At 52.2% G+C, this 22,204-nt stretch overlaps 2 protein-coding genes across 4 annotated transcripts in view; one reads left to right on the forward strand and one right to left on the reverse strand.

Annotated features, from left to right (window-relative positions):
• LOC116949629 (E3 ubiquitin-protein ligase TRAF7-like) overlaps positions 1–6,415 on the forward strand; it is a 45,467-nt gene extending 39,052 nt beyond the window's left edge. For both annotated transcript variants that reach the window (XM_032967141.2, XM_032967142.2), the window contains exons 18-21: positions 266–385; positions 943–1,074; positions 2,386–2,505; positions 2,946–6,415. In XM_032967141.2, coding sequence (XP_032823032.1) covers positions 266–385; positions 943–1,074; positions 2,386–2,505; positions 2,946–2,960 — 387 coding nt within the window. In that variant the 3' untranslated portion in view covers positions 2,961–6,415. The remainder of the gene's footprint in view (positions 1–265; positions 386–942; positions 1,075–2,385; positions 2,506–2,945) is intronic.
• Positions 6,416–7,017: 602 nt separating this feature from the next.
• MYO15B (myosin XVB) overlaps positions 7,018–22,204 on the reverse strand; it is a 79,288-nt gene continuing 64,101 nt past the window's right edge. For both annotated transcript variants that reach the window (XM_076072431.1, XM_076072432.1), the window contains 16 exons: positions 21,202–21,434; positions 19,692–19,786; positions 18,303–18,375; positions 17,681–17,753; positions 17,235–17,305; positions 16,385–16,464; positions 15,907–16,034; positions 14,894–14,988; positions 14,568–14,645; positions 13,389–13,485; positions 12,823–12,983; positions 12,405–12,538; positions 12,164–12,297; positions 10,948–11,069; positions 10,217–10,354; positions 7,018–8,966 (listed from right to left, as the gene is read on the reverse strand). In XM_076072431.1, coding sequence (XP_075928546.1) covers positions 8,904–8,966; positions 10,217–10,354; positions 10,948–11,069; positions 12,164–12,297; positions 12,405–12,538; positions 12,823–12,983; positions 13,389–13,485; positions 14,568–14,645; positions 14,894–14,988; positions 15,907–16,034; positions 16,385–16,464; positions 17,235–17,305; positions 17,681–17,753; positions 18,303–18,375; positions 19,692–19,786; positions 21,202–21,434 — 1,775 coding nt within the window. In that variant the 3' untranslated portion in view covers positions 7,018–8,903. The remainder of the gene's footprint in view (positions 8,967–10,216; positions 10,355–10,947; positions 11,070–12,163; positions 12,298–12,404; positions 12,539–12,822; positions 12,984–13,388; positions 13,486–14,567; positions 14,646–14,893; positions 14,989–15,906; positions 16,035–16,384; positions 16,465–17,234; positions 17,306–17,680; positions 17,754–18,302; positions 18,376–19,691; positions 19,787–21,201; positions 21,435–22,204) is intronic.

The raw sequence follows: 22,204 nt of genomic DNA on the forward strand, positions 1-22,204 counted from the left end.
ACATGCACCTACGATTTTAGAATATTCAAATCTCAAACGTGCAGTTAGATGCATGAATCTTAAGAAAAATAAAAAATAAATATTTGAGCAAACCATTTTGGCCTTGTTATGGTCGAGGGGGCCAAGTCGTGGATGTGGTGGGCGTGAGGTTTGTGACTGCGGTGTTCCAAGTGAGTTGGCATCGGGCCCAGCGCGTCGCGTAACAATCACTGAGCTGAGTGCGTGCGTCGTGATGTGACTGCTCGCTCGTTGCGTTTGTTCAAAGATCTGGGACATCCGCACGCTGGAGTGCGCGCACGTGCTCGAAACCTCGGGCGGCAGCGTCTACTCCATCGCCGTCACCTCGCACCACATCGTGTGCGGCACCTACGAGAACGTCATCCACGTGCGTCCACCCTCGAGGCTCGCCCGCCTACTTACCCGCTCGCCCACCTACCCGCTCGCCCACCTAGCCGCTCGCAAACCTGCCCTCAATTCCTTAGTGACCAAAATGGTTTCAGCCTCACCTGTCTGCCCATGCGCCCGCTCACCCACCCACCCACCCGATTTCCTATTTGTGCACAGATCTGCTTGCCCACTCACTCACCCGCAGCCCTGTTGTCATAGCTACCTACTTGCCCACCTACTTGAACAGCTCGCCCACCCACTCACCCACTCGCCGACCAGTCCACTCACGCGCCGACCCAAGCGTTCGTTGGCTCAGACGCCCACCTGCTCAGCCACCAAGTTGGCTGGCTCGCCCACCAACACGCTCAACGACCCCCACCCACTTTTGGGGGGAGACAACTGAGGCTGGGCACGACGACGGCTAACAAAGCCCCCCTCGGTGTGCCCTGCGGGCCTGAACAGGTGCTCGCCAACAGCACCTGCCCCCGCAGGTTTACGTAAGCTTACACGCCGTGGGGGGGACCTTTGTCTTTGTGTGCTCATGCCGCGATGCAGGTGTGGGACCTGGAGCGGAAGGAGTGCATCCGCACCCTGACGGGGCACGTGGGCACCGTGTACGACCTGGCCGTCATCTCCACGCCCGACCAGACCAAAGTGTTCAGCGCCTCCTACGACCGCTCGCTCAGGGTGGGTGGCGGGCGGAGGCAGCGGCGTCAACGGCGTTAGCGGCTGTGGTGGCAGTGGTTACCTTCGGTGCCAGCGCACGGCCAAAGCTGTAGAGGACGCGAGAGCAGTGGCGTAGCGATCGAGCGGGCAGGCGTTGGCGACTGCACCGGGGCCCAGCGGGCCACAGGGGTCAGAGTGCTCGGCTTATCAAATGGGGGGCAAAATTGGACAGGTTGGGGGGGGGGTCCCTCCGTTTCGTTCGTTGCGCCATGACCCACGACGCCAACGCCGCGCCGCTGGTGTGCTAACGTTACATTTGGGCTGACGGAGTGAACAAGACTGTGGCAGGATCAAAAACATGTGACAAATACATTTCTGGATGTCACTGTGAGGCTGGGTGTCACTGCTAGGCTGGGTGTCACTGTGAGGCTGGGTGTCACTGTGAGGCTGGGTGTCACTGTTAGGCTGGGTGTCACTGCTAGGCTGGGTGTCACTATGAGGCTGGGTGTCACTGCTAGGCTGGCTGTCACTGTGAAGCTGGGTGTCACTGTGAGGCTGGGTGTCACTGTGAGGCTGGGCGTCACTTAGGCTGGGTGTCACTGTTAGGCTGGGTGTCACTGTTAGGCTGGGTGTCACTGTGAGGCTGGGTGTCACTGTGAGGCTGGGCGTCACTTAGGCTGGGTGTCACTGTTAGGCTGGGTGTCACTGCTAGGCTGGGTGTCACCGTGAGGCTGGGTGTCACTGTTAGGCTGGGTGTCACTGTGAGGCTGGGTGTCACTGTGAGGCTGGGTGTCACTGAGGCTGGGTGTCACTGCTAGGCTGGGTGTCACTGTTAGGCTGGGTGTCACTGTGAGGCTGGGCGTCACTGCTAGGCTGGGTGTCACTGTGAGGCTGGGTGTCACTGTGAGGCTGGGTATCACTGTGAGGCTGGGTGTCACTGCTAGGCTGGGTGTCACTGAGGCTGGGTGTCACTGTTAGGCTGGGTGTCACTGTTAGGCTGGGTGTCATTGGTATACTGGGTCTCACAGTTTATTGTGAGTCCATTTGTGCATGCATCTCGTGGCTCCACTCCACGTGGTGTGTGCACATAGGTGACGAATATCTGAGCCGTTGCTGGGCCTCCCCTATATTGACTAAGCCTTAAATGAGTACTCGGTGCGATGTGTAAACATCACCACTGGAGAGACAAAGGCGGCCGGGCGTGCCGCTGACCACCCCCCACCCCCTTCGTGTGTTGTGCCGGCTTTCATAGGTGCTCTCTAACGGCACTGACCCCAACAGTCTGTTGAGGCTAAACGTGGGGGTGACCTTTGTCTTTGTGTGCATGTGCAGGTGTGGAGCATGGACAACATGATCTGCACGCAGACGCTGGTGCGGCACCAGGGCAGCGTGACGGCGCTCGCCGTGTCCCGTGGACGCCTCTTCTCCGGCGCCGTCGACAGCACCGTGAAGGTAGAGGCCAGTGGAGGGTTGGTGGCCGGGTGCAGGGCATTACAGGGGGGGGGGCGGGGGGGTGGGTGCGGCACAGAAGGGCGGCCATCCCATTGTCGTTCATTGACTCATCCTTCAGTTTACTCACTTCATCGTTCAATTAAGCATTCGTTTATTCACTCGTTGCCACAAAGTGCGTTAAATGAAGACCCCGTTTATAAAAACGGTGCCGCACTTGCCGGTGGTCGATTCAGCCCATCGCGTCTCTGGAGTGAGTAACATTTCTACCGTTTCGCAGCGACGGTGGTTGCCTTGGGTGTGGAGACTAGCCTTCGCCCAGTGTAGTTCGGAATTCCCGCTGCTGGCCGTGATCCTCGCCGGCCCTTTGTATGCGCGGCCGTGGGCGAGAAGCAGACTAATTATTAATTGGCGTGTCGCCTACGTTGTCTCTCCATTCACAGGTGTGGACTTCCTAATTACGTCACATGCTGGTCACGAGACGTCGCATCGCGCCTCCGGCGAAGTGGCCGCCAGACACCGCTCCAACCGCGCAAGCTGCGTTACGGCGCCGAAGAGTTAAACTGGACGTCGACGATGTAGTCTGTAAATATGCTGATGTCGTAACGTGACGGTTGGTTGGCGCAGCGTCTTAGACGGGCGTGAAACGGGGGCCTCCCTGATCTGCAGCTCCTGTGTGGCTTTCAGCGTTTGCCAATCTTCGTCAGGAACGCACGAAAGTTGCGTGTACGCGCATGCGCAAGGATCGCGAACTGAATTCGTACGGACATCACCACGTGTCGGATATTCCATTAATATCGACACTTCACGACGATACGTGCATTGAATCGCATAGAATCGTACATGTGATGGGTTCACCTAACTCTTGCAGCCACATTCACCAAAACGTAAAAATTATCTGTTCTTGAATCGAATCGCAGCCGTGCTTCGCGGCAAATTTTATTAGCACTCCCTGTATACATGAGGCCAACACGTGTACAATCGGGGATCGATATCTAAATTTTGAATCGGCGCTCTCTGCGTCATGTGGGACAGGCTTTACCAATCCTTGGGCACACAACTGAATTTGTAACAACCTCATTGCGTATAACGAGCACATTTATATTTGAACTGAAGATTGGTAAAAGTGGTAAGGCCCGCACCCATTGTGGGTTGTGAGTACTGGAGTTTATGAGAATCTAGCCTCAGAAAGACAAAAAAAACACGATGACCTGCAGCTTGAGTAATGAGAAAAAGACTGCAGTGACAATCAAGAGCATGAATTGACATACTGAGAAGTATACAACTGACACTGCAGTCACATCACGAGACTTTAAATGCTTTTATTCTCATTTACGACCTCGGATCGGAAGAGGTGGCTTGTAATTTGGGACATTGTGAGAATTTATATTCTTAGCTCTTTCGGTAAAATCACGTTGAAGGGAAACAATAAAATAAATATAAAATAAAAATTATTACGACGTTTCGACCATAACACAAACGGTCATCATTATTTTATTGTTTCCCTTCAACGTGACTTTACCGAAAGAGCTAAGAATATGAATTACTGCAGTCACGAAAGCTTTAAATCAACATTGTGAGAATTTGTTTTGCGTGAATGGGTTCGACTAAATTTTCTTAGATTTTTATTTTCGTTTGAAAAGGGATATTTGCATCGTCAGATTTGTTAGCATTGCCGTCGATTGTATCGCCAACATCATGAGCATCACCGGCATCTTTTATTGTCAGTCATCATCATTATTGTTATCAAGTGCATCAAAAGCATCAATCATCAGAATCCCAGGGTAGATGAAATAGGTACCACCCTGTGAAGCTAAACCTCTTGGTGGTGAGGAAGTAATCAGTCACCTCTGTATTGCATAGAAGTACGGATAATTTGCGCAAAAAAATACCATTGCTGTACCGTACTGTGCTCGGATGACTGCACTTCCCACATTCACCGACCCGCACTGACCAGCATGGTGAAGTATGGTCAACCAACCCGCACAACTTGCGCGGTGTGGGGGGAGGAGTTCCTCCAGCAGTGGTATAGGCAACAGGGGCTGTACATGCACACGCTGTCGACTGCCTAAATGCAACCGCATCTTAGCGTTGCAAAATATTGTGCCTAAGCGTGTGCAAGCGGCGGAAGTATGCATCCAAAAGAATCGATGAACGTCGACTCTTGAACCCGCGGTGTGTGTAAGAATGGCGTGTGTAAAAAACTTTTTTTGTTTAAGTTTTTATGATACCTGCAGTGGGTTCTTGTCAGCGCTGCAGCCACTAGTGGCCACCGCATTCACTACGATGTGAACATAGAAGCGACCCTTGAATCAAATCGTGATCTTTAATCGCAACATGTAAACACTCGTTAATTGGCCATTAACACCTACATACATATACATATAGGATCGCAGCACTTGTACGCACGCGTTCAACGTCTTTAGCAATTGTTGGCGCGACGGCTCTTTGAGTGGCTTGTCGATGATTCCTCGCACCTCTGCGTCGTTCCCCCCACCTCTGCGTCGTTCCCCCCCTGTTCGAGTGAACACATACTGTGCGCGTCACAAGTTATTTACTCATTGTTTCTCTTGGCGGGCTCAGAGGTGGATCGTTCCGCTTGTGGCTTGCCCCAGGCACGTGACATCTTCACCGCTGTCTCAGGACTATGTAACGCTCGGACAATGGCTCCGCAAGAGGCCGTTGGCATTGGTACGGACTGCCACTCAACATTTGTTTCGGTGGTTGCCACATGTTGCATTTGACATGGTATCAGGCCAGGTTCGCGCTGGGGTTTAGAATGTTTGACTGTCAATTTGGTTGCCAGTTCAAATCCCCGACGGTAGGTTACCGTTAAACCTGTCATAATCACCATCATTGATACGGTTGATAAAATAGGTACCCCCGATGTGGGTTGCCCACTGGCTCCCACCATGGGAAAATGGTATGTACTTTGACATTGGGTTGTTGAACCGTCGTAGAGACGATCGCTATAGCTACCACGCTATTAAAACACGCTTTGGCTGTGAAGTGAAAATGTGATGGCAGTACAGCCGTGCGGGTTCACGAACCTGTCTGTTCGGACCTTTGTTGAGTACTACCCGTCGTAGGCTTTGTAGGTTTTCTCCACACTCGCATGTTTCACTTATCCCATATTGGTACAACACACCTGTTACATCTAGATTGAAAACACATTTCTTTAGAACTGTTTTTTGTGTTCAGTTTGTTGTCCTCCCCCACCTACGATTAGCACGGTTGGCTACGTACGGTGCGAAAGAAGTTCAACGTGCACACCTTAAAACGGAAACTGTTCCAAACAAACAAAAAAAAAGGGCTCTTGGGACTCTGTGAAGCTTTGGTGGATAGGTATATTGCAATTGTTATTATGGACTGGTCTGTGACAGGAGGCCAGTGCTGCTTGCCGTACGCTGCGGCTGTTCACGGTGTCAGAGTCCCCCATAGGTCACCGTGGCCCTCAGCCCATGCCTTGCGTCGTGTATTTTTGAAACTCCTTTTGACATTTTATATACACGTCACGAAAAGCACTGTTTGCTGCACAGCTATGAAATAAAATAAAAATTGCAAGTGCCAAATGGAATGTACTTAGCTGCTAAAGATTGCCGCTTAAATTATATTTTTTAAGATTAAAAACGGATAAAGATTTTTTTTTTTAAATCGGATAAATTAACGTTTTAATCTGGATAAGGTTAACTTAAGGAAAACTGATGGTGACACAGTTCCGTGTGCGTTTTGGCCAAATTGACCGGTTAACTGCTGTGCTGGAAACAGAGTTGAACCAAATGTATTTAATAAGAGTCCTTCGTAAGTAGTGTCATTATTTTATTCCTCTTGGCAACCTCGTAAAAAAATGTGTTTTTCGAAAGACTTTATTATATGCTGACGCATTTTACGAATACAGGGTTTCTTCACTGCGGCGGCGACGTCGTCGTCTTTGTCGACTGCTGTTCTCGTGTTCGCATGGCGTCGTTTACAATGTGGATGGAAACGCGTGAGTGCCGGATGAGCCCCCCACAACCAACACGGCGTGGGGGGGGGGGGGGGTAGGGCTCATCCAGCAGTGGATTGACACGGATGTCAACTATTCACATCGCGCCTTGAGACGCGCTTATATTAAGGGCTTTTTAAAAAAATCTCTTGAATCCTTTGTTTTGGGGTTGCATTGCATTTGCTGTGAACCTGCGTGTGCTGTACAGCGACTTGTGATCTCTGGGTGAAAGGCGGTTGAGAAGTATCCTTTCTTTTTAATTACTATTACTACTCTCCCCACGTACCTGCAAAGCCAATACTTGGGGATAGAATGGCACTGGGTTTTGCCATTCACCACTTTATTTGAACTGCCATTTATTTCAGTAAAAATGTTGTTTGGGAAAATCAATGGGACAGATACAATGTATACATGCGGCATTTTTGGAGGGATTGACAAAGCTCCCCCGCCGCAGTGTAGCGCTCAGAGACATGACAAGCATTTCTGGAATCCTTTACATAATCTTGAGCCAATGCATTCCGGAGTCCGCACACGGTGAAAACAATTTTATTTCCAAGTAAAGCTACACGTGACGAAATTGTTATTCAATTAATGCGGAGAGAGAAAAAGACAATCGGGAAACGTTAACGCTTTCGAATCGACTTAATTTTCACGTTAGAAGGGAGGAGGAGGAGGTAGAGTTGACGTCTGTGCTCAGCGATTGTTTTTGACTGTGGATGTCACAGTTTAAAAAAACTGCATTCAGATTTCCTTTCCTTTTGCCAAGGGCTGTTTGCGAGTCTTGATCGCGGGCGGCGGCAGTCTCGTCAAGAACATTTACGTACATCGCAGAGTTAATGAAAGGCAACGGTTAAGAGAGGGGTATGCGGCTGAAGTAGATTCGGATAAAATATCTTGGGCATATACAGATTCCCCGTTGGACCGTTTGCTTAATCGTTCTACAATTGTGATTTGACTACAAAATATACCCGCGATTACATTGAAAATCTGCGGCTGCTATGCACAATTAACATCGATTCTACGCGCACCAGCCGTAGTGCTGGTCAGGAGAGGGTTCTCGAGGGGGCCGAGTTCCCCCAGGGTCTACATTCTCGTAATAGTGAAATAAATGTCGGTACCAAAACAAGGTTTTGGTACCGACGAGCGTCACCGCCTTCCCTCTTATGCATCAGTGGGGGGGAAGTAAGTGCAGCGGAACACGCGATGGACAAGGACAGTACACCGTTACTCATGCTTTTTAACAAATAACATGTTTAGAGTTTAACAGTGGCTGTGTTCTGGCCCCCCCCTCCCCACAGTTAACAAGGTCACATAGCTGACGCAGAGTATTTTAATTGGCACATTATCTAATTAAGTGTCGGCGCTTCATGCGTGAATCTAGTCAGTGCTCAGAAGTACAACGGAATCGATTTACAATATTTCGAAAAGTTTTACAAAATTAACATCCCATTTGTTTTGGCTGCAGAAGATGCCCACGTGTAATCTGCAGTGATCGCAGGCAGCAGCTGGTGAAGCTACGGACCAATAGGAACGGTGGGGGTGGCCCTGAGCAAGTCCCAAATCCCACACGAAACTTTTTTTGGAGTATCTCCACAGTTTATCTAATATCACTACAGCATTATGTACATATCACTCACTATAGCGTTGCCCAGTGCGTTTAAAACAGTGGACTCTGGGGCTTAACAGCCCATTGCATTCATTGTGACCCTGGTTATGAATTCGGTTTGTGTCTTAATGACTTTTCGTGGAGTCGTCTGGAATGGAAGTTCGCAACATTCTAACATTTTCATGGGTTGAGAGCAGGTCGGTGCGCTATCAGGGAATGCAATGCAGGTCGTACCAGTGGGAACTCGGGTTGTTGGAACGAAAGCAGCTGTTGGAACAAAAAACGGAGTAAGTGTTTTCCCCTCCTGCTAGCCGCCCCCACAGTACAACGTACATGTGGTCTGACCCTTCGGGCCTGAGCGGGAGTGTTGTTAGCAAAAAGGCCATCCACGAGCTGGCACCAGAGAAATACTGGGCCATTCGGCGGGGCTATCAAGTGGGATGTCATATTGGCTGTCGCACAATGTTCTAGGCCGTCACGTGGTATAACACATTGATATGTGGTGGGCTATGATGAGATGTCTTGGGACTATTACATGGGTTGTCACATCTAATAACTCATATGTCATGGACCGTCATGAGGTGCCATAGGCTCTCACATGGGCTGTCGAGGACTGTCCACGTACTGTTGCGTGTGGGCTATCGATTTTTAACGGGCTCTCAAATGGCCAGGCAGAGGCTGTCGTGGGATATCCTGTGCTCTCACGTGGACCGTCTCGTGGTGTGTCACATGTGGCCGCCACAGCTGCTGCTAGCGCTGTCGCGGGGCTGTCGCTCCGAGGAAGCGCCGGCAGCGAGGTCAGGCGCCGCCTCAGCTCCGTGGCCCCATCATGGTTTCCATGTGCATGCTCATGTTGTGGCACATCTCCAACGCCTACGGGCACACGGAACCGAAAGCGGGCACGTCAGCGGGGGTGGAGAAAGAATAACAACCCAATAAGAAGGGGCCTGGGTTCGATCCCTGACTCGGGTGCCTTTCTCCGTGGAGTTTGTAAGTTATCTTCCCCTGTTCCGCATGGGTTGACATTGCGTTCTCAGTTTTACTCCCATAGTTAAAAAAACAATGGTAGTGGTATTGACCAAACATCCCAATGCTGCAAAATATTCCTACAAGGTACTCGCTTGGGGCTTTACATATAAGTAACATCACCCACTCATGCGAAAACTTGGCAGGACCCTCCTGAAAAGGTGTCTTGACATGGTGAGACTTTCCTGGATTGCCGAGCGCTATAACGACACTGTACAGGCCAGCCCGTGGTGTCACCACCACCACTTGAGTGGCAAATGGCAAAATCTCTTCCTCCCAGGTAAGAGGTGTCCGAGGAAGGTGATATCACCGAACCACTTCTGAAATCCCTTTAATTGACCTATTTTTACCTACACTAGGGGAGCAATTGCCTACACACACTGCACCAAACTTTTTTTTTCTCAAAACTTATTTAACACTTTTTACACGATTATTGTTTTTTCTTTGCAGACAAAGAACTGAGAACAACTCGCTAAACTTGTGAATCCAATATAATCACAGACAGCTGCTCGCAATTGCACTCAGGAACGTCCAGCAGTGGGTGCAAGCTCCGTGCTGTTACCTCCTGAGCCACTCGGGCCCCCTCGTGAACGCTTTTGCACAGTCACTTTGCGGATTGGACAAACGATGAAACATAGCTTCGTAATTCCATGAGGAACGAATGTGGACAAGTCACGGGCACAGCAGGGAGAGCGGCTGTGACGATTGACAGCCTCGCCAGGGGCGGCTGTGGCCATACCCTGAGCGCCGAGACCCCCCCTGGGTTTCGGTGCCGTAGATTCTTGAGTGCGTGTCACGAGACCACCACGTTGAATGTACAATGCTCTCAGCCTCGTCTTGACCGCCAACTCGAAGGCTCGTGCAACGCGGCGGCCAGCCACGTGACGCCACGCGACGCCACGCCACGTGACGCCACGCGACGCCACGCCACGTGACGCCTCGTGACGCCACGCGTGTGACGGGAGTCGTGCCTTGCCGCTGGTTTGTGACCAGCGCGCGCCTTTGTGCGCCCGCAGCCACTACTCGTGAACCACCCGCACGTGTGTTCCCATCGTGTCCGGTTACGAATGGCTGTCGGCTCCGCGGTTGGCCCTTACATGCTGGACATCCAAGACGGTCGTCTTGCGGGAGCTCTGGTTCCCCGATATGATCTCGAGCTGCGGACTCATGGACTTGGTCGGCGGCAGGGCCTTGACGGAGTTCATGTCTCGCAGGTGCATGATGTTGAAGGGCTCCTGGCGAAGCAAAAGAGGAGACAATCATCGTCTGCGGTCCTGCACAAACTCATGGCAGCGCTTGGGCCAAACTGACAAATACGTAGCAGCTAAAGGTGCAACGATGTAATGAATCGTTGACTGATATTGTTGTGCTTGCGATATACGTACTGAATCGTGCGTGTATGACAATTGATACTTGGGAGTCGTATATGCACCATGTAACAACGTGGTCACCTGACCCATTGCAGAGCCGCGCGAGACATAGCTTAAATTTTGAATGAAATCTAGAGGCGTTATGGAAGCAAATCTATCGAATCACGAAGCAGGCGACGGCAGTTTGGGGAGGAGGGGGCGGGGGGCGTGGGGTTTAGGTTGGCGTGGGTAAATCATTGTACCTCGAACTATAGGAATATACTGACATCAAAGCATCAACCGGACACGAAAACGCAGCTGGAAGGTGTGGAGGGGATTAAGTAAATGTGACAACACCCCATAGCAGATGTTGCACGGCACTCTTGCCCCCTCCCCCAAAACACACGAGGCCACACGGCCATGCTACGCTGGCGCCGCGGCGGCCGAGGTCGCGTGTCGTGACCCAGGAGGGCACGCACCGCGTTCTCGATTTTGACGAATTGCAGCCCCTTGAGGTTCACGGCCCCCAGGCACGGGGGGATTCCGCTGCCCTTCACGTTGAAGAAGTTGGAGCCGAACAGGGGTAGGGTGCTCATCTTTTCTGCGGGCGGATGGCGAGCAGAGGGAGGAGCAGAAGGAGAGAGACGGGCGGGGAGGGACAAGCACTCGGTGTTGTTGGAGGGCCGAGTCGAAGAGAAGGCACGCAATAAGCGGTGCCACTTTTGGTCAAACTTCACACATGGCATTCACAATACTGGCTTTGGAATCACATTACGGTTTAAAACCTGCAAGCTATTGTGGGGGGGGGGCAGCAGCACTAACTTAAATGCTTTTTAGGAATTGATCCTTATGGCGGTACCCTGGGGTACCAAATAATACAAAATGGCCGAGGCAATTAAATATTTTATTTCTGGGACACTATTTTTCCCAGGGGTGTACTTAACTCCACGACTTGGGTACCAATCAATCAGAAATCGGTGCTACTCCACGATGTCGAAACGCAGCGAGGACTATTGCGCTGAACCCCTGAACGCTTGTACGCACCACGATGGTGCATCGTGTACAGCTCGTCGAGATGAGTCGATTGCCGCATCGCCGACCATCGGACTAAAAATGACTGCATCACGGATATTATGCGAGAGCCGGATGTGCTATGGTACCCCGGGGTACCGCCATAAGGTTTAAATTGCTTAACTGATTGTTGGCACAGGAACGTACCGACACTTCTCATTGGATTCAGAAATCGTACCGGCTTTTGATACCTTTTCAAGATTGCCTGGATGGAGCCAGTATGGCTCGTCTAACATTCGTGACGCTACCTGGCCATTCACAACGTCGGACAAAAAACCACACAACGTAACCAGTCTTGTCTGGAGGAGGCTCGCTCGTCCTGCCTCGCGAAATCCGAGGATACCCTCTAGTCGAACGTAATCGGGAAGTTTCGCACCCACCCAGTCGAGTGAAATCTGGAGAATAACTTTCCACCAATGCAGCGTAACCTATAGGCTGCTTGCCTACACAGTCTCCTGTAAAGTGGCGGAGACTCGCCCTTCAGTCAAGTGCAATCCAGTGAACACTCGCTCACCTAGACGGTATCGTGAAATGTCGAGGAGACCCACTCGCCCACCCAGTCTAGTGTGATCTGTTAGTTGCTCACCCTCTGGTCTAGTGCCATCTGGAGGGATCTCCACTCACCTAGGAAGGTGGTCCGGGCCTGAAGGGCACTCATGCCGTGCACGTCATTGAGCTGCTGCGAGATGAGGCTCTGCCAGTTGGACAGAGACTGCAACCGGAACCAGATGGTTGGGATGTAGGACTCCATGTCCTTCCTGCAGGAGCGCAACATGCGGCCGTCAGCGACGAGCGATCGTGCCGACTCGGACGAGCCCCCGCTCCGACCGCGCAGGTGGCGGAGGGCAGGGGGGGGGGCACTCACTGGCTCGGGGGCTGCCGGTCCTCCTTGGCACGGTGTTGCAGCGCGGCCATGCGCGCCACCATGCTCAGATGCTGCTCCGTAGGCCGGCCCGAAGGCAGCGCCAGCAGGTGGCCCATCGTGAAGTCGCGGCGCACCTGGAGGCAGACAGTGGCACAACGACGCGGAACAGGGCGGTTGGCAAGGGCTGAAACGGGGTGAGGCCCCCACCCTTCTTCACTGCCCCCCCCACCCCTTCCCTATAGCCCCCCCCACCCTTCCTCATAACCCCGCCCCCAAGCTGCCCCATAGCCCCCCACCCTTCCTAATAACCCCACTACCCTTCCTAATAACCCCGCCCCCAACCTTCCCCATAGCCCCACCCATGGGCGAGCGTCCAGGCCTGCGAGCGTGTGGTGCGTGGCCGGGTCTCCCGCCACACCTGGTTGAAGTGCATCGTGATGTAGAGGCTGTTGGACAGCACCAGCGGCTGGCCCCAGACCACACGCTTGATCCAGAAGCTGAAGGCCGGGTCGATCTTCTCCGCCTCGGCCACCACGTCCATCACGTACTCGCGCTTGAGCAGCGGCTTCTTGAAGGAACCTGTCCGCGGGCCACGAGCGGAGCGGTTGAAGTCGGACGAGACAACCGATACTGACGACTGTTAAGGAGCCTAAAGGTTTGCTGGGGCGGCGCGCGTCGCTCAAGAGGGGCAAATGGATGGCTCCGGCAGTCGACGCCAACGACGAAGGGCGCCCGCGACAGAACGCTGCCCCCCGGCGAGAGGTGGCGAGGGCTTGGGGGGTGGGGGGAGGCCTTCATCCAGCGGTGGAGTGATCGTGACCAATGACGTCCATTACGGATAAAAGGAGTAAAATGCGTGGATAATGACGAACAAAAGGATTCGTTTGTCGCCACCCCCACATCAAGTCGGATGGGATGAGCCGCGGGGGGTGTGGGGATCGGGGGGACTGGGGGGCGTTGGGGGGCATTGTGGGGACTTCTCACCGCTGTTGCACAGGGCGATGATGGCGTACTCTTGCGCCGCTTGAGGGTTGCTAAGCTCCATCTCCTTGCACAGCTCCATGAGCACGTCCAGGGCCACCTGCGTCCCACGACACCGACTCGCGGCTCACGGCCCAGCACCGCTTCCTCCGTGCCCACTGGCCCCATGCCCCCCCCCTCTAGCCGTGGTGGTAAAATCGTGCTCGGCCAGTTTAAACGGTAAAGGTGCAGCCCTGCAATTGCTTGCTTGCGCGCGCCACTGCTGGCATAAGGGGCCTCCGTTAAAGGAAGCTCCGGCGAGCCGCCACATCCCCCCTCCTCCTCTTCCACGCTGCCCTCGACGTCTTGACATAGGTGGGAGCGCGCACACTTCATGCCCCGCCACACGCGACCTGCAGTACGCGAGCCGGCGACCTCTGGCAGCTTCCCCCGCCGTGATGGCGCACGCAGCGCCAGCAGCACCAGCAGCGCCAGCAGCACCAGCAGCGCCAGCAGCGCCAGCAGCGCCAGCAGCGCCAGCAGCGCCAGCAGCGCCAGCAGCGCCAGCAGCGCCAGCAGCGCCAGCAGCGCCAGCAGCGCCAGCAGCGCCAGCAGCGCCAGCAGCGCCAGCAGCGCCAGCAGCGCCAGCAGCGCCAGCAGCGCCAGCAGCACCAGCAGCACCAGCAGCACCAGCAGCACCAGCAGCACCAGCAGCACCAGCAGCACCAGCAGCACCAGCTCTAGCCGCGCCCCACAAAGACGTGGGGTGCCGCTCGCGCCCGACCGCTCACGAACACAGCACCAGCTCCTCATAGGCTTCGGCTTCAGCGCCTCCGGTAAATGGCGATGACAGATCTGGAGCGAACACCAATATTCCGAGGAGGCGCCTGATCGCCGATCCCACTGAAAAACCTGTGGGATTTAATGTCTCCCTCGGAAACCCTGTCAGTCTGTATGTGAGCCTATGGGTGTCTCTGTGGGTCTCTATGCAGGTTTGTGGGTCTCTGTGATAGCCAATAGGTCTCTGTGAGTCTATGGGTCTCCACAGGAGCCCAGATAGTGAACCACTGAAGCAACCGTCCGCACATCAGCTAAAGCCACGTCCCCCGGCCATGTGACCTGGACGCCTACTCGTAAGTCGCTCTTCGTCCGGCCGTAGGCACAGGGAAGGGCCGCGTGCGTGAGTAGTGTTGCGGGGCTCACCGTTGAAGTCTTCACTTTGAAGAACCTGTCGATGCCACCGGGCAGGTTGAAGAGCTGCCTCTTTGAGTTCCTTCCCGACTGGAAAAGAAAACGCCGATCACCAACCACTCGGTTTGTGACGATGAACCCTAAAACCCCCACCGCTGCATCAAGATGACAAGATGACAAGACTCGAGCCGAATTAGCAATTGCGTCCAGACAAAACCATCTCGGCCCCATTAAAGAGGCATCAGGAAAACGGAACCACTCAGGTGAGACCCGAGTGGCCGGGGACTCTCGCAATCGCGATCCTCCCTCCTCCTCCTGAGCCGCCGTCGTCGTCGTACCATCATGGCGACGAGCTCCACCTCGCTGGGCACGCTGCGCCGCCCGCCGCACAGCAGCGTCTGCTGGAGCTGCTCCTCGCACACCTTGGCCATTCCTGCGCGGGCACACGGGGGGCACACGAAGACGCACATGGGGATCACCACGGGCACTCGTGGGCACACGTGTGGCAACACGCGGGCACGCAAAGGGCTGAGCAAAAAAAGACGACTATATGAAACGTATTCTTGGTTCTTTCGGTAAAGTCAGGTAGAAGGGAAACAATAAAATAATAAAAATATTATTTATTGTTTCCCTTCTAAAAATATAATATTTTGATTATTTTATTGTTTCCCTTCTATGTGACTTTACCGAAAGAACCAAGAATATGAATCCCTGCAGTCACGAAAGCTTTAAATCAAAATTGATATGAAACGTATTTACCCTGGCAGCTACCCCGGTCAGCTTCCTATCAAGCAAGCATTTGAAAGAGTTACATAATCCGTACAATGTGCGTGATGCTTTCCCGACACCCCCCCCCCCCCACCAGGGACCTCGGCACAACCGACCGTGACGAGACAAGAGTAATGAGTCAATTAACAACGAAAGTAGTTTTTATTTAGCAGGTTAAGGTCCACTGAGCTGTATAGCTCCTTTTCAGAAGTGAACTTGGCTACAAATGAAAGCTCAACAAAGTGGCTTATCACATGGAAATGTATAGTAGCCAAACACTCCAAACGGGTGATGTTGATTCTACGATTCTAAATGTGGAAGGAAAAACCAGAGGACCAGGATATAAATCCACACGATCACGGGGAGAGGGAGAGAGACATGCAAACTCTAAATATGCAGGCGTCCGGATCTGGATCGAACCCACGACCTCCTGGATACCAGGCGAGGGAGTTCACATTTTGCCACTGCGGCGACCCCTTCCGGCAGGGTGCTGCACTGTCAATGGGGATCCATTGGCATGGAGCGACCCCCCCCCCCCCTGCCTCCCTGCTCCCCCCGCATGCATGGCGGGCTTGCGGCGTACCTTGGAAGGGGGAGGGCTTGCTGGCCAGGCCGTGGAGATACGAGATCAAGTACGGCTTGAGGACGTCCGTGCACTTGAAGTACGGCGTGAGGATGTAGAGCAGCCGCCAGCCCTTCTGGGCGCTGTCCCTGCACGGACGCCCAAAGGGGGTCGTCACCGGCGGCAAACGACGACCGCGTTCGGACACTCCGATTAGCACGTACGGCGCGAAAGAAGTTCAACATACGTACAACATGCACGGGGCACTCTGTCAATCCAAACGAACAAGAATTATGAAATAACAAACTGTATTAAGTGACGATTCGATGCGTCGTTATCTATTTGCCCCCTACTTTTTGGGCACTTTTTTTTTCCCCCCGAAACGCTCCAACTCCTTTCGGTTTCCTCACGTCCGAGAGAGTCGGCGTTTCGCCCGTGCGAGGTGTCGCGCAAGGGGTTTGGGGATACGCGCGTCTCGGCGTGCGTGCGTGCGTCTTACGGCTTGTTGCTTTGGTTGTTGGTGACCTGCTTGATGACTTGGCAGTAGATCTCATCCTTCAACACGTCCTGATGCCCATACTGCCAGGGCACACAACGCACGCGCGCCACGTTAACCCAAGTCTGTGCGTGCACAACAACAGTAAATAGTCAAAATGCGCTTTATTTACCCGAGGAGGGGGGGGGGGAAGCCTCTCCGAGATTGAAGAATACTTTTCAGGAGAATCCTGCCATTGCGATCTTTGGTCAATTCCATGAAGGAGTGAAAAGTCGGGTGCACGAGGAAGTTCGCACTCAACGCTCTGCACAGTTAAAACTCAACACGTTTGAAGGAGCACAACCCCGCAGTAGCAGCTGTCCCTGTGCGGCAACAACGTGACTCAGCACCTGGCCTGCAAGCGAGCATTAATCTGCCAGTAGGGGGGTGATGATTGCTGCTGCTGCGTGTAATCCAAAATGAATCCTTTGCGGTGTCATTTTCAAAAATTGTCAAATTTGTAGCCACGATGGCCAACTCTCGCGGACGACGTTCGGGGGGTTATTGGGCGACAATCGTGAGAGAGGCAGGCGGCCCGTAGTGGCATTCATTTTTTCCATTCCATTCCATCAAATTTTTGAGTAAAAACTCTCTCCCACGAAAGGGGCCATCGCAATACTTTACTGTATAAATTAAGCGAAGGTAGTCCTACCAATAAAATCAAGACGCACGTCAAAACATCTAAACGAGGGGAACACACTCGAAGAAAAAGGGCAGCCGCTGGATTCGAACCGGAGACCTCTGCAACAACGGCTGGGCAAAATGTGTCGCCGCAATGGCACGTCACTGTCCCGGTGATCGCGCAAAAACTCACCCGCAGCAGGCTGTACACACACTCCGCGTCGGATCCCTTGGGCGGCAAGTCTCCCATGAACCTCATGATGGCTGTGCGTGGGGTAGAGGTACACACGCACAGCGCAAGCTAAGCACACATCTCACCAACAGCGATAAAATGAAGCGCTGCGTGCGACACCAACGGAGCGACGACGCAATATGTTCTCATCGTGACGGCGTTATTTATTTTTGTTATATCTTTTGAAATGTTATGATGTATAGGACATTGTCAGTGCACTGCTGGATGAAGGGAGGTAAACAAAAGCGTGGATACGTTTTTTAAAATATATTTTTTTTATTGAGGCAATGTGCGGGCACGATTACTTAACGTTGGGACGCACGTTACACACCGTCAACATAAACGTGGGCACATTTTTTTCGAACTCAAGCCCTGGGTTTCCGTTCCGTTACCGGTCAACCACTCACTCTGAAAGGATTCCACCGCCTGCTTGTTGAGGTTGCTGTCCTTGATGTCGATGAGTGAATCCTGGATCGGGTTCTGCGGAACACGCACGGGGGATTTCCCTCGAGATTCATTTTCTAAAGTAGGGTGTTAAAATAAATAAAAAACCCGCGAGGACGCAGAGAGCTACCGCCGGGTGTGTTCGCCGCAGCACATTTATTGGGACGTTTTTTTACGTCCTTCAGGGCTTTCATGCCGGTTCCAAGAGCGATGCTGGCCCGGCTGTAATCATGCAGGGGCAATTTATTTATAATGAATTTTAAACTCGGCATCGTGGTAATTGTTTTTTTCAAATTTCAGATTATGAGCAGCACTCGACAGATTGCAAACGACGCAGGTAACGAGTGCATCGTTCGTGAGGATATCTCATGTCAACAACATTAATAGAATTAACATCAGTCACTCATTTGGTGAGTCACTCACCTAGGGCTAAACAGAGATTCCTGCAGAAATTGCCCCCTTAAGGCCACACACCTCTTCCACCACCACCACCCTCCCTTTGGGCAGTCCTGGACTCACCCGTGACCTCCTCTGTGTGTCTGAGAAGGTACGGTGGGTGCGAGTCCGTGGTGTGCGTGGCCTCACCCTGCTGAACACCACCATGTCTGCCGGAGACATGGACTCATGGCCCTTTCTGCTCTTCTTGTTGAAGGGCTTCCTGTGGGGGGTCAAAAGGTCACCCGAACAAATCCACAGCGAGTGAGCGGCTGGAGTCGGCCCTTTCAAAAGATGGAAGTTTCGAGTTTGTGGTGGCCACAGGTCCACCGGTTGTTCAATGGAAAATCTCGCACAGATCCAATCATTATTATTACTACTACATACCTGTCAACCCCTTATCAGTGCCCTACCTTATTACAGACCAATTCAACCTTATTGGTCACCCCGTGCCCTTATAAATCTCAACGTTCATCCTAAAAGTCCCATCACAATGGAGAAACACAAACAAATAAAAAAAACAATTGCCGGTATTGAAACGACTGTACGCCATATGGACCTAAAAACTCAATTTCCCTGCACAAGAATACGGGTAAACCGTATGGGGTGACAAGTATGTTATTGTTGTTATGTTTACAATTTGTGTCAAGCCTACATTGTGTCTCACCCAAAATAGAATTCTCCCTCAGAATTATAATTGTACGTCGTGAATATTTAATAGAATGATGGAAACTGAAATCTTCTGGATACATTACTGGGCATGATGGGGAAAACTCGGAGACATCTTTAAAGATTAGTATCAAGTGGAAGGTTAAAGAAACAGAGATAGGCAGACGAAGATGGACACGATAGTATTGCAAATGTAACCGGGAGGACAATCAAACCAATGTCAATAGCACAGAGAGTAGAGTAGCTTCACCACAGAGGTCACAAATACGCATGAGTAGAACGACTAACAGAGATGGCATTCGTAAATAAATAAGCACGGAGATTATAGAAATATTCCATACTTCCCAACGTCCATGTATTTAGCATTAATACAATAACGTCTGATAGGCCTCATCCTTGACAGAAAATGTGGTCCTTCACACTTTGTGTTATTACTGCCATCTAATCTCGAATGTTTACATTCAGCTTCTTTCTAACTTATTAAGTGTTTTTACGACCACGTGAGTCAATTTAGTTGGCACCGTACCATTAACCCAACTACATGAGTTCAATTCACAGCAACAGTTAACATTAGTGGCAGGTGATATCCAAACCATTCCTGGGCATCCCCCCCAACCAAGCCACACTGACCGTGCCCGATTTGAAAACGAATTTCTTTAGAACCACTTTTTGTGTATAGTTTGTTTTCCTTCCCCGCACCTCCGATTAGTACGGTTAGCTACGTACGCTGCGAAAGAACTTCAACATGCATACATACAAACACGGCGAAGTATGGTCAAACAATCCCCATGAGTGACATGACGTGGGGAGGCCTTCATCCAATGATGGGACCGATAGACGGTTTAAACACGTTACATAACGCAGCATCACCTGAAGTGCCTCTTGGCAAAGTCCACCATGATGTGAGGGTTTGTCTCCACCAGATCTTCCATGTAGGGGTTCTCCTCGGACTCTGGGGCACTGCTCTGTGGGCGCACACGAAGGCAAAGATCCCCCGTATAGCCATACAGACTGCGTGGGTAAGGGGCATTACCGTGCACCTATGAAGGCCGGGAAGGCTCACGAGTGGGTCTCGGTCTGTGGATTTCATTTAGTGACACTCTTAAGTTGAGTTGACTCAAGAAGTCAAACATGTGCAACACTTTCTTAGTTATCGAAGCTTGGTGCGAGGGGCACGGAGTTGTTCCCCCCCGCCAAAATATGATCAGCTCAGCCAATGTGCAAATCTATTTAATAACGTCACCAAATTATCCTAAGTGTGCATCTTCATTGAGCAGGGTTAACCTCGTCTCCTTGTAGCCGTGCTCTGGTCTCCGGTGAGAAAAGTTATGCTCATGCGAAATGATTTTAGTTCCCTTCATGATCGCCACTGATTAAAATAATGAACGCTCCATCGACTAATATTTTTGTCAATAAATAATTTAAAAGAATGAACCCTTTCACAGCCATGCGTTTTTTTTTCTTTCACAGTAAATCTACCCTGCGACCAGTCACTGTTTACAATAAACTCTATAAACTTAATTTATATTTTTGGCAAAAAAACGTTCGGCGGGAATGCTGCCATGACCCTTGTGTGCAATGTCAAGGGGCACCACGGTGGCTGTGAGATGTTCACTACCTCGTCTGTACTCTTTGGTTCTTTCGGTAAAGTCACGTAGGTAGAAAAATACAATAAAATATATCACGACGTTTCGATCGCAACACAAGCGGTCGTCCTCGGGCAGAAAAAATAATCCAGCAGTGGAACTGCCGAATCAGGAAGAACACAACGAGCCATGACAAGAGGTTATATACGTGGCGAAGGGCAAGCAGGCGGGGTCTGAGCTGGAAAGGAATTCCATCCCCGCACGCAAGCGCGTCAGGTATACAGGAGGTCGTGGGGTTGATCCCGACCATGGCACCTGCTGTATATTTGGAGTTTGCATGTTCTCCCCGTGGTCGCATGGATTTTTCGAATCAACGTGCGTTTGGAGTATTTGGCGGCTATACATTTCCACGTGATATGCCACTTCGTTGAGCTATCATGATTGCAGCCAGGTCGTTTCTCAAAAAAAGCTGTACAGTTCAATGAGCCTTACCTGGTAAAATACAATTTTTGTTCTTTAATTTTCGTTATTTTCCAGATGTTGTCTCTAGATGGCAGCAGCAAGCAGGCATATCACGTGTGCATGTTTGCACGTGCTTCAGGCTTTAAAGGCCCTGGCTAACAGCACTTGCCCTAACAGCCTGTTTGAAATCTACATTGGGCAGCAGCGTGAAACAATCAGCACAGCAGGAGAACATCGACGAGTCTCAAACAATGGACGGGGATCGACCCGGTCGTGAAAGGGTCAACACTGCTGCCCGATAGCGCCGCCCCCCCCCCCCCCCCGACTCTTACCCTCGAGCGACTGCTGGAGCTCTCTGCCCTCTGGCTGATCGCCGTCGCGGCCGGGGCCGACGCGATGGCGACGGCCACGGCGCCCGACTGCGCCACGTGCATGGGCGGGGGTGTCCAGCTCTCCTCGTGGCGCGGCTCCGGCTGCGAGATCGCAAAGTCCGGCGGGGCGATCGGCTGCACGTAGTCGGCCGGGAAGATGCCCGAGCGGCCGTGCGCCACGCCAAACTTCCAGCCTGGAGGGGGGGGGGGTGGGGGAGGGGGGCGGCGGGGCACGGATGACGACAGGGTCAAGGGGTCGCCGTGGCGATGGGTCTTCAGGTGTAGGGGTCGGCAACCGAAATAACAAACAACGAGAGGTACAAACCTCAACAATTCAAGAGCCGCAATGCATCTCGGTACGTGCCGTAGACGCGTTACGTGACGACGGCAGTCCGTAAAGAGCCGCGTGCGGCTATGGAGCCGCAGGTTGCCGACCCCTGTGCAGGTGAAAAGACTCCACCACCCCGCCTGCGAGAGAGTGTGTGGCTGGCGCCAGGCGGTTTTTGGCGAGCTATGAAGTTAATGGAGTGCAATGTTGGAAACAAAAAATATCCGCGGTGGATTATCCACGGTTGCGGATTTCACCCATGCTCAGCCACGTGATTTGTCCGCGTGCCAGAGGCTGCTCCTCACTCGTATCGGGTCGGTGACTCGGTGCCCACGTGACCGCAAGGACGTCGGCAAGTTCAAACCGAGCGCTTTAAGAAACGACGCAGGCGGACGACGCACTCCACGTAAGCAAACCCCCTTTTTCGTACCCCAACTTGCTTACATTCAATTAACCCGTGCACTCACTTTAATCCTCGCTCTCGGGATAAACGAGCGTTGGCTGTACTATACACGTCTGGACATTGCCTGAAATCAAGCTGCTGTGGACTTGCTGCTGGGTGTTTTGTCCGTTAGTCCGCGTCCGACTTGAAAACCAAAAGTAGTGCGAGGAAAACCAATACCTCAAATATCTGCA

Source organism: Petromyzon marinus, chromosome 37, assembly GCF_048934315.1.
Source record: "Petromyzon marinus isolate PM22_M1 ecotype Great Lakes invasive population chromosome 37, UKy_Petmar_22M1.pri1.0, whole genome shotgun sequence".
NCBI classification, from domain to species: Eukaryota; Metazoa; Chordata; class Hyperoartia; order Petromyzontiformes; family Petromyzontidae; genus Petromyzon; species Petromyzon marinus.